The sequence below is a fragment of the Seriola dumerili genome, unplaced genomic scaffold, assembly GCF_002260705.1.
Source record: "Seriola dumerili isolate Sdu_G_001 unplaced genomic scaffold, Sdu_1.0 BDQW01000468.1, whole genome shotgun sequence".
NCBI classification, from domain to species: domain Eukaryota; kingdom Metazoa; phylum Chordata; class Actinopteri; order Carangiformes; family Carangidae; genus Seriola; species Seriola dumerili.
Window position 1 is genome coordinate 5,290,055 of NW_019174723.1, and position 12,067 is coordinate 5,302,121.

At 42.0% G+C, this 12,067-nt stretch overlaps 1 protein-coding gene across 1 annotated transcript in view; it reads left to right on the forward strand.

Annotated features, from left to right (window-relative positions):
• The first annotated feature begins 2,161 nt into the window (after window positions 1–2,161).
• lama5 (laminin subunit alpha 5) overlaps window positions 2,162–12,067 on the forward strand; it is a 100,069-nt gene continuing 90,163 nt past the window's right edge. Inside the window, exons 1-2 of the mRNA XM_022763104.1 lie at window positions 2,162–2,554; window positions 7,929–8,081. Coding sequence (XP_022618825.1) covers window positions 2,246–2,554; window positions 7,929–8,081 — 462 coding nt within the window. The 5' untranslated portion in view covers window positions 2,162–2,245. The remainder of the gene's footprint in view (window positions 2,555–7,928; window positions 8,082–12,067) is intronic.

Below are 12,067 nucleotides of genomic sequence, written 5' to 3' on the forward strand. Positions count from 1 at the left end.
GACCGCAGCTTCCAGTGAACTCAGACCGAAGACTTTTGTATAAAATATTTTTCTGGAGTTTATTTCTCCAGCGAAAAGACGCAGCATTTTATTCAGTGACAGGAACATTTGCAGTTAAAGGTCCCATATTGTATAAAGTGAGATTTCCATGTGTTTTTTGATTATAAAGCAGGTGTAGGTTCTATTCTAATACTGTGAAAGTATCAAAGCCCTCAGCCCTCAGAGAAATTCCCCCAGCCTGTATTCAGAAACTGAGCCTTAAAACAAGCCGGCAGGACCTCTGTAACTTTGTGATGTCATAACATAGCAGTCACTGCTCTCAGCCATACCCAAAGCCTTGCGCTGGGGGCGTCTGGACCCACCCTCCAACCTTGCAGGATTTGGTTTCTCTGAGTGTTTACCTGAAATCTGCTATATTTTTATTCGAGGCTTAGAGCCCCCTCTCTTTTTATCTCTATTTTATTATACTACATTGAGATGGTTTTTGGCTCTTAAAGCCACAAATATAGCTTCTTATTAATCAACACTTCAAATAAAACACTGGAAAAGTGTAAAATATGGGACCTTTAAGAGAGTGTGTGTCAAGATTGAATACTGAGTGGACACAGTCTCTCTCTCTCTCTCTCTCTCTCTCTGTCTCTCACACAGTTGCAGAGCCCGGCACTGACAGACAACAACAACAACAGCAGCAGGAGGAGGAGGACAAAAGTCTGTATGAGTCGGTCTGACAGCTCCCAGGGACAGAGACGAATCACAGAGGGACAGATTATAAGCACAGAAGGACAGGCAGGCCGTGTCCTGGAGTTTCAGTAGACAGACGCACAATGTCTCAAAGGAAGAATCTCCTAAACAAACTTGTAATGTGTAGCTGTCGTGTTCGCAATCTACTACCTTACTAGCGTTTTGGGGATCTTTCAACCACATCTCACAGTCTTCATCAGCAAATGGGGTTCGCTAAGTATCCATTCGGTGACCTTTAGTGTGAAACTAGGGTCATGTGATATTTATACAGTCTGACCACCTGTTATCACATGACCAGAGCTCTATACTTAGGTCACATGAGGACAATTGAGCAAACTACATCCACTGATGAAGGTTTTTGGGGAATATACTAAACCATCTGATGATGTTTTTGTAGAAAATGTCAAAAAGCGAGTAAGTGGACCTTGAGTTGTGGTTGTTTTGTAAAACTGCTTTTCCCAGGGTTAAAATGACCTTTCACTCACACTGCTAGTGTCTCAGGTCTACATGTGTTTCGTACACGACTCAAATTTAAACAGTGACATAGACATCCCACATTTCAACTGCAATTTGATTTTGTCCCTCCTTTTCCAGTGTGTTTACAGGGCCTGAGGATGGTCTGAGTGTGTGGCCGTCTATATGTGTGTGTGTGTTTGTTTGTCTTGAGCACCTGTCTGACTTTATTTGCTGTCTGTTCGATGGGCAGTCTGGATGCTCATTACTCTGTGTGTGTGTGTGTGTGTGTGTGTGTGTGTGTGTGTGTGTGTGTGTTTGGAGTTCCCATTTGTTGTTTGGTTACTTTGTGGATGCCCTGAAAAGAAAAAAAAAAACACAATATATAGTCCAATTTAACATTCAATATGGAAGGATGAGGAGGAGAAAAGGAAAGGGAAGGAAAGTGAGCATACTATTGAAGGAAGGAAGCTGGAAGGAAAAGAGGAGAGGAATGAGAGAAAAGAAGAAGACCAGGATGGGGAAAGAAAGATGAAGGAAGTAGGGATGGAGGAATTGAGTGAGGAAAGGAAAAGAAATTGCTAAATAACATTAGTCTATAAAAAATATCTACGAACCCAATGGATCCAAACTCGCCTCTTAAGATCCATTTAATTGAGCCAATTAATGAGCCGTGATGATTGCTCAAAGAGAATGATGTAACTAAACCAATTCAAAACACTGAGCATTGAAAGGAGCTGTCCCCTCCTCCAACCACGGGTCGGGCCAACACAGAGGGGAGGGAGGGGTGCTTACACACTGAGCTGGAATAGGTGCTTGGTGGAGCGATACCGAGAGAGAAAGGAAGAGAGAGAGGAAAAGCGTCGACGCACCGCTCTCCTGGACTACAAACTTCTCCCCTTCCTCTCTCTTTCTGCAACATTTCCCTTTATTTTCGCTCCAAATGCTTCTTTGCTACAGAAGTTAACGACTCACCTCTGTTTCCAACCAGTTTCATTTATTCCTCAAACTTCTCCAGTCTGACCGGATCGAGGGAGGACAGGTGGAAAAAATGATGGCGAGCGGACCGGCGCCGCTCGGTGTTGCGCTCTCCCCGGCTCAGCGCGCCCGGACGCGGGTCTTGCCGCTGCTGCTCTGGCCGCTGTTGGTGACCTGCTGCCACTTCGCGTCGGCCCAGGAGCTGCCCACCAACGGGGTGAACGGGTACAGCCTGCACCCGCCCTACTTCAACCTGGCCGAGGGCACCAAGATCACCGCCACGGCGACCTGCGGGGAGGACGACACCGGCAGGACCGTGCAGGACCTGTACTGCAAGCTGGTCGGAGGCCCGGTGTCCGGAGACCCGAGCCAGACCATCCAGGTGAGCAGGGAAAAACACTTATAGAGGTCTGATTTCTACTTACGTTGCTCAGAAATGTTGCTCCAATGGAGTTTTAATTTTACTTTACCTCATACTACAGTGAGTTTTATCTCCCGTTATAGTCTATTAGTTCTATAATAGCCTAAACCTATAGTAAATGCATTAATTGCTATATTGCATTCTTATCTCCTGTAGCATTGTAATACTGTTGTACTCTTTGTACAATATTACATTAGTTGCTTCTAATGCGTCTGAGCTGCCTATAATTGAATTTACAGATGTTTTGACCTGTTTAATTGCTGTAAAACTCCTAGTAATCTAGTGGTATATCTGTGTTGCATGCTCAGTTGTATTTTTATTTGACTTTGCATTGTTACAATATTCCTATAGTATTTCTATAGGTTATAAACGAGCCTGTGGTGTTCACCGTTAGGCTTAAAGTGACTGCTGTGTCTAGTATTTCTATATGGTTGCATTAAATACTCAGTTGTATTTCTTCTTTCTACTTTGAGGACTTCATTTATTTGACATAATGACATATTTATCTCACGTTATATCAGTATGATCTTCATGATTTATAGCACCTCTCTAAACTTTACTAGCCTACAGAGTCACTACCGCTCATTTTTCAAGTGTTTTACTGCAGCTTTGTTTCTATCACCAAACTGCATGTTAAACTCCACCTCTCTCATGTTAAACCTCATGCAGATGCCAGCCTGCACACTTGACTGCATTCAGAGTACAGAGTTGAACAGAGGGGGTCAGCAGTGTGCACGAATCTCCCACCGCTCTGCCCAGTCATTATTTCATGCACCGCTTCCTTTGTAGGACTTGGCAACACTTAACACAGGCCACTTATATAAGGACAGACTCCAGCAGTAATCCAACCACTGGTTTCCTACATCAATCATTTCATGTGTTTTACAGATGAGTTTTTAATGTGATGATGAGTTTGTGAGCTTGTAAAACAAAACCAACAGCCAATTGTGTGTTCGACAATTAAGCTTCCAGGTATCGCTAGTTAACATACAAAGGATTATTAGTGGGTTAACCATTAAATCAACCCTCTGGGTAAGAACATACGGGCTGATTGCCTTCTCGTGCTCTAGCTCTCTCTCTCTCCATCTCTCTCCCACCTGTTCCTCGCATTCCTCACGGTGACTGACCCGTGTCCTCCAATCAGACCGGGTTTATCCGTTCTCTGTGACTGCGAGATCATCAAGGCCCGAGCGATGCTTCCTCTGGAGATGATGATGGTCATTTAGGTGAAGGAACAGAGAAAGTCTGTCATGTCTAAACCCCTGTGCTACCTCTGAAGTGACATGCTACTGAAACTGAAAGAGATCAGACAAAAAGAAAGGGGTGTAAAGTTGGTGAGCAGAGGGAGAAGATGAACAGAAGACGGTCTTAGGTGTTGTTTGATTGTGAAGACCCAACAAAATAAAACATGTGCCCTGGGGAGACGGGGGGTGGGGCTTGAGAGATAAAGGGTTTTAAAGATACTTTCAAGCTTTTAAGTTGTTTATTAGATCATCTAACTTAATGAGAGAAAGAAGGAATTATGTATTTTGCTAATTAACTGCAGTTCAGTTGACAAATTGCCTCTCTGCTGTTGAACGTGATCTCAACCACTTCCTCTTCTCCACTCTGGATTAGGCCGAATATTCCCTCATCACTGTTTTCATTTAGTCAGTTTGGTTCAAGTGGCGACGTTGCTGCATAATTAGCTCAGGAAATCTCCAAAATGAACCCCAGAAATCTGGTCATTAGCTCAACCAATGCTTCATTATGTGTTCGGGGCTAAGAAGTTTAGCCCACTTTTGCTGAGCTATTGTGGCTCGGCCCACCACCACCAGGACAAAGCACACACATGCACGCACACATGCACGCACACACACATACACACACACAAAGCAGAAAACACACACCCTTTTCTGTTGTTGAGGTTAATCCTGTTTTGATTTGACAGCAAGATGTGAGAGTGTTTTTATTAATTAAAAGCAGCAGGAGGAGGACTAGAGATTGGAATGTGTGTGTGTGTGTGTGTGTGTGTGTGTGTGTGTGTGTGTGTGTGTGTGTGTGTGTGTGTGTGTGTGTGTGTGTGTTTGCTTGCGCCTGTGAAAATGGCTACAAAAGGTTGAGAATCCCTTTTTTTTTTCTTGACCTGGGACTAAACTGCAGCGGTCCTCACTAATTAACATGTAGGCCTATGTACTGTCATCTCCATAGAAACAAACTGTGTTTTCTCTTATCATTGAAATACTGAACATAGTTTTTAGCCATGCTAGCACCTGAGCTTCGTGTCAGTGTGTCAGTCAGACACTTTTGTCCTGACTGAAGTACTTTAACAACTATTACATGGATTGCTGTAAAATGTCGACAGTCATGGTCCCCAGAGGATGAATTATTCTGACTTTACGGTCTCATTTTGTTCAGTACTTTGGTTTATGACCAAAACGCATGTTTAACTAATGACATTAGCATCAGCCTCAGCTGTACTCTGTGCTAGCACGCTCATCTAAGATGGTAAATATTGGCTACCCACTAAACATCAGTCAACAATGTTATTGTGAGTGTGTTAGCATGCTAACATTAGTACAGCTTCTCAGAGCCGCTAGCATGAATATAAACCCAAAGTGTTGGCTTAATCCACTTTTTGCACAGTTGTGGTCCCAGATAGCTCCAGGAAGTAGATGTTTGAATTGTAAGGACTTCGTTCCCCAGAAATTCCCCGCCACAGATAAACTTCTCACTCCTGAGGCTTGTATGTGAGGCACACCTTCAGATTTTACAAAAAATGATATTGTTGCTGTTTATAACACTAAAGTGTACAGCTAATTGGAACTGATAAGAGGAGTTGTACGTCATGTGTGCAGCTTTGCACACATGACGTGAATGCTCAGTGGGCTAAATTATCCAGAAAGTCTCCCAGGATTATATCATTAAATTAACTGTTTCCTCTCGTGAGGGTGGAGGTGTTACAGAGGCTCAGCTGGCCTTGGTGTGACCAGCCCCAGATTGTGTCATTGGGAATGTAGACTGTGTTTTCACCTCAAAATCTGAGCTGTGCATGCAGTTTAAACTTTTTGTTAAACAACATGAAATACTAGTGTCATGTATGATGGATGCAGGCAAAGGTGTTACAGAGTGGAAGGACTATGAGAGAGGGAAAAGTAGAGGGAAAAGAGAAAGAGTTAGAGTAAGTACGAGAAAGAGTTAGAGTAAGTACCGTATGAGAAAGAGAATCGCGTTATGTTAAGAGAGAAAAGATAAATTACACAAAGTGGCAGGTGTTGGCTGAGTAACACTTTGGCTCTGCCTGGGGACATGGATTCCTCCCTCAGTGAGAGAACGAGAGGCGAAGTGAAAGAAAGAGACGGGAAGAGAGATGAAAAACGGTTGAATGAAAGCGTGTGTAACACAGAGAGAGACTAGATTTGTGCCCTACATGTTCATTTCCAGGTGGCCTTTTTTGTTGACGTCCTCGCTTTTTAAAGGGACGCGACGAGAGAGGAATACAGGTGTCAAGAAAAGGAAAAAACTGAGAAAAAGAGAAAGAAATAGTGTGAAAGAGAGTTTGACAGCCCAGCAGAAATACAGAAGCAGCCTCCCCGACGTCTCACTGCACTAAACACCTGCTTTGTCCTTTAGAGATGTCACTGACAGGGTGGGAAATCCGCTGTTTTCTGTGCACCACCAACTTCGTTTCCTTTATTGACCTTCATTTTTCTGTACTCAGCTGTTGATCGGAAGTGGTTTCTTTCTCTCTTTAATGCTCTCAAGGTGCTGTGACCAAGTTTTGACATGACTACATGAGAGCAATTAATACTGCATGACATATTAAGTTAATCTGTGGGAGGACAGGGGGCTAGTAGGGTGGAGTCAGATAGTGAGCAGTGACCTGTGACCTCAGTGACCCGCAGTGATCCACATCTCTTAACCCTGCCTTTTGTTCAGGTCCGTGCTTGTTTAGCTTATGGTAACGCTTACACGGCCGGCCAGTGGTGGGGTTAAATGCTCGGACAACCAAACCGGGATTAGCTGAGAATGAAGAAGCTTTAGAAAGCAAAGAGGTGGAGAGGCCGGTTCAAGTGGATACGGGCACGGACCATTTGCTGCCATTCATTTTTACAGTTTTACGGTATGAAAATCAGCCGGCAGATATTTGAAACAGTTGCATCTTTCAATTTTTGTTACTTTCTGAAAACAAACACCTGAGAGTGAGGCCTGCTTTCTGCACTGATCAGCCATTTTAGATCACATATACACCCTGGCTTTACTATCCTGGTTCCCATTGTCCAACCTCATTCTTTCTGAGGGTAATTTACCCTTTAAACCTGATATAATGATCATGAATATGTGGCAAATTAAAACATATGAGCAAATTGTTTTATTTTGAATTTGTGGATACTACTGTACCATGCAAGACTTAATAGATATAAAGCCTTATATAGTAGCCAAAGTGCATCGTTTTTCATTACTGTGGGCGGCAACCCCTGCTCCTTTTGTCATACAGTACACTATGCTGTCATAGCAGACTGTAAACCGTGTGAACTTAGCTCTAAACAGGCAGACTGTTGCACAGCGATTTAATTTATGAGACAACTAAAACCTACAAGCGGATATTTAATACATGCCGGAGCCTCACTGTTACTTAAACCTGCGTGGAGTCGCCCTTTCTGTGGAAAAGCAAGAAACTTGACCCAGGTAGCTTCAGGGACAGACACTTGTGAAATAAATCTCGTCCTTTCACAGGTGTTTACGGTGACTCTGAAAGACTGTGCAGCAGTTTAGTCTTTAAGTTACGGTCCAGTTTCTCTCTGGGCTGTAACCTAAAGGCTGAAGGGTGAGATTCCACGATAGCCAATGTATGTTAATCAATAACATCCTGTCTAGGTTTCTCTAAGCAAGACCCTGGAGTTCATTCTCCACAGTAGATCTGTAAGTGTAAAATGTGATTGAGAGTCTATTTTCATCAGACTTAGATATAGTGATAGAGGAAGTTTTCTGTCCAAAGTGCAGGTGTTGCACTGATTAGCGCCTCCTCTCCTACTCAGTGGAAGCACCTGGTGTGTTCACTAACTGGAGTCAAGAGTCTCACAGAAGCTTTTGTTAGATTTGATGAAATATTTAATCATCAAAGTACAATTCAGAGAACAAAACAAAACGGAGGGATGTAGGACTGAACAGAATCTTATATTAGCAAGTCAAGTGTAAATAATTTGACAAGAACACATGTGCTTTGGACCCTAAAAACTACATCCTCAAGGTCTCAAGTATGGCTTTTCAGTTTGATACTGTGCATAGTAAAGTATCAGACTCCTGCCGCAGTGCCTTTTGAAACCTCACACACCTCCGTCTCTTGTCTTCTCAGGGCCAGTACTGTGACATCTGCAGCCAGGGGGACAGCGATCGCGCCCATCCCATCACCAACGCCATCGACGGGACAGAGAGATGGTGGCAGAGCCCGCCTCTGTCCCGCAGCACCGAGTACAACGAGGTGAACGTCACCCTGGACCTTGGACAGGTAGGACTCATTGGATTTAGATACACACACACACGAGCACACACACACACACACACACACACACACACTCCCTGACTCCCTGTCTGTCTCTGCAGTTATGGTTGTCTTTCGATGTCTTTTCATTCTGCTGTTTGCGTTGAGATGTGTTCTGGAGTGTCAGGATGTTCTCTGAGGACTCTGAATGTCTAAGATCTGTGTGATCTATCTAACTTTAGTGTTGGCTGCACTTAAAAAAAAAAAAAAAAAAAGTAAGCTGCAGAAGGAGGATGCTGTAGTGCAGTGGTCCTCAACCGTTTTGGCTTGTTACCCCTCATAATGAAGCCCTGTCTTCCACACATCTGGATACTTTTTAGAGGCAGGAATAGGCGAGTTGAGTCAGTAAAGGAAAGTCATACTGTATAGCAGAAATGTTTCATCTCATGTCTCCTCAGATTGAGCTTGTGTTGAATTGCTGTTGTGGTTTGTCGTTTTCCAGAGGTTTCAACCAGTAAGATTGTCGTGATGTGAATGAGTCAAAAAGTCTGCAAAGTGCTGGATGTGTCGCATTCTCTCGGATTTGGGAAAAAGTCTTAATAGTTTTTGTGGACTGTGTAACGTCTTCCATATTACCAGGGTTCATGCAAAGGTTTTCTAATCACATTAAATCTTGATAGAATGAGTCAGGATATTAAAGATCAGCGTTTTTCATAGAATTGAGTACATACACCTCTTGTGCCGGAGCTTGTAGTCAGCCATACACACTGGTAGTTTCCAACATCTCCATTAATCTCAGCTGCTTTTTTAAACTGCAAATGAATCTGATTGGATTCCAGCTGCAGCCACTGGTTGTAAAGTTGCAAACATCTGTTGGCTGAATTTAATTCTGCTTGCTACCAGCTTCTCTGTTCTGCCGACCTCTGTGATAAGTCAGCCTCCCAAAGAATCAAACCGTGAATGCTTCAGTCTGAGTTGGCTTAGAGCTGCTGTTGATGCTCTGTTCTAGCTGGTGTTGTACATTCATTTTCACATATACAGGGACACATTCAGGCAGATACGCAGCACAGAAAAGCTTCACTCTGTCTCCCTGTGCTCAAGAAGTTAATCTTTTTGTGTTGTTGAATGTCGCTCTTGAACAACCTTTTTATGTTTCTGAATGTGGCCCTTTTGTGCCGGGCTCTCCTGCTCGAGTGCCTCCCTCGTTCATCAGTAGAGAGACCTTCGCTGTGTGTGTGTGTGCGTGTGCGTGTGTGCACTCATGTTCCCGACGAGTGTGTTTTCTGTCGTGGCATTCAGTTTCCATCTTTCGTCCCTTTTCTCTCCGCTCTTTACTTTCCTCCCTCTTCCTCTCTTTCTCTCTCAGTTGAAGGGCTCAATAGAGAAGCAGGGAGCTGTAACAGCCGCTGTGTGTGTAGCTTGTAAAAGCTTTTATAAGCCTGTTTACCTTGTGGCAGTGATAAAAGAATGAATAAAGAGTCTTTTAAAGCACAATATGAATGCTATGAGAGCCCAGCAGAGTTTGTTCTCATCATCAGGCACTGAATAGATGTTGGCTGGATGACATCAGTGGCTACCTGCTGACTTTTTTTTGGGATTGGGACCTAAAAACCTTTTTTCCAATGTATCCTGATAATAAAGTAACCAATAAACTAAGTAATAAATGCAACAACAAATATAGACATCATAGTTGATTTCCTAGCTTTTACCAGTGATCAAGACTAATCGATAAATCATTTAATCCATGAAATGCAGAAAAAAAAAAGTCTTTGTTTGGTCAAAAGTCCAAATACCCAAAAACACTGAGTTTACAATCACACATGACAAAGAAAAGCACCAAATCCTTTTTGCTGTTTGAGGGACTGGAATTAGAGAATATTTTGGATTGTTTCAAACAAAAAAGACTGAAATGATTAATTGATCAAAATAGTTGCCCATTCCTTTCCAGTTGATTGGCTAATCAATTAATCAGCTCTGCTGTTAAGCATATTGATTCTGATAAAGCTTTAGACTTACATATATACATGTTTTTTGTTGGTATTACTCACTTTAAATGCTCTTCTTCGTCTTTTCAGCTTTGAACTTTGACAGAGGATAGATGTCAGTCGACAGAGAATCAGTCTTTAACAGTTGGGATAATAGAATAATCGTTAAAGTCAAATATCAAAGGGTCGTTCAGCTAATTCAGTTTCACAAATGAAGGTCAGATTACTTGTTCTTTGCCAAAAATATCCCTGATAAATCCTGTCATACAGGATTAACAAAAAGTATTAAACCGATTTGTGCTGAACTTGGTGGAGGGATGGGCAACCCATTAACCCATTAATTTCAGACATTTTATAGACAATTATCAATCAGCTGACGAAAAATATAAAGTAATCAATATCAATGTATCGCATTATAAAGCAACTTTAAAACTGCTTAACTTAAAACTACTGAGAAGATACATAGACAAAGATACAGAAGTCCTAACTGTGCAAAACCAGCAGGAAGCATACATGAACATGAACTTTTTATTTTGTTGCTGCGTTCCCAGTGTTGCAGGAGGATACTTTATCTATAGCTAATCAAGTTGATGTTTACCACCTACATCACATGGAAATATTTTCATGGGCAAAGGAGAGAGAGAGAGAGAGAGAGAGAGAGAGAGAGAGAGAGAAGAGGTGGATGGTCTCCAGTTACCAGGTTTCAGTTTTGTCTTAAAAGAATGTAGGTGGGCTAAGGACAGGGATTACGTGTGTGTGTGTTAGAGAGCTTGTGTGTGTGTGTGTGCGCGTGCGTGCGAGTGACAGTGTGTTGAAGACCCCAGCACACATGCACACTAACGCACCCCTCGACCCTCTGCCAGAATGAAAGAGGGAGGGGAGATTGGAATGTCAGTTAACCTGTCTCAACCCGCAGAGGGGAAGTCTTGTTAAATTACCCCTAACTCCTCTCTCTCTGTTTCTCTCCCTCTCCCCCTCCCCTCCTCTCTTTCTCTATACGAAAAGTCATGTTCTCTAATCTCTTTAGTCATATAGCATATACACTTAAAGGGAATGTTCACTGTTTTAGGAAATACACAACCAATACATACATCACCTTCTCGACAAGAGGATTGATACAACTCTAATGTCTGCACAGCAAAAATGTGAAGTTACCGCGAGCAGTTTGCTAAATTAGCTTAGCAAAAATGCTGAAAGAGCATAATGAAGTGTCAATTCGTAACTTGCACTGATTGACCAAATGAGATGCTAGCCAGACTAGCTGTTTTCTGCCTGTTTCCAGTCTTTAGTTTTATTTTATTGTAGTTTATGCTAAGCAAAGTTAGCATCATATTCACATGCAGAAAACTCCTCTATGAAGAACAAAAAAATGACATAAGTATGAATAAATGCTGAAATAAATAATTAAATACATAAATAATGCAAAAATAAAAACATTTTGAGAATGAATAATTTCTATTATGATGCTGTAATTATTTATTTATGTATGCATTTCTACAATTATTCATTTATTTTGGTATTTCTACATTTCTGCATTGATTTGTTTATTTATTTATACTTATGTCATTTTTCATACTTCACACTCTTCTCATCTAACTCTAGAAAAGAAAGTGAATAAACTTATTTCCAAAAATGTTAAACCTTTCCTTTAAGTGTAGGTATAGGATTCTGGCCAGAAGTTTATGGACACCTCTGTCTTTTCTGATTGTCTCATGTGGGGTTGGTTTCACAGACTAAAAGTACATGGGTTAAGAGGTGAATGTGAGTTCAAAAGGTGAAGCAGCTCATTAATAATGTGTGTTCAGTTGGCACAGTCACTATCAGTATCACTGTATCAGAGCTTTACAGCAGCAGGTGTGTACCAAGCACTGACTGCACCCACCCAACACTCAGTGTATTAAACACATTTCACTGGAATCAGTCCACAGTATGGGATATTCACCATTTCCAAGGAATGTTGCCCCAATGTGTAAATGTCTTTAACACATCATCACGACTAACACGTTTGATTAACACCTCTTGATACTC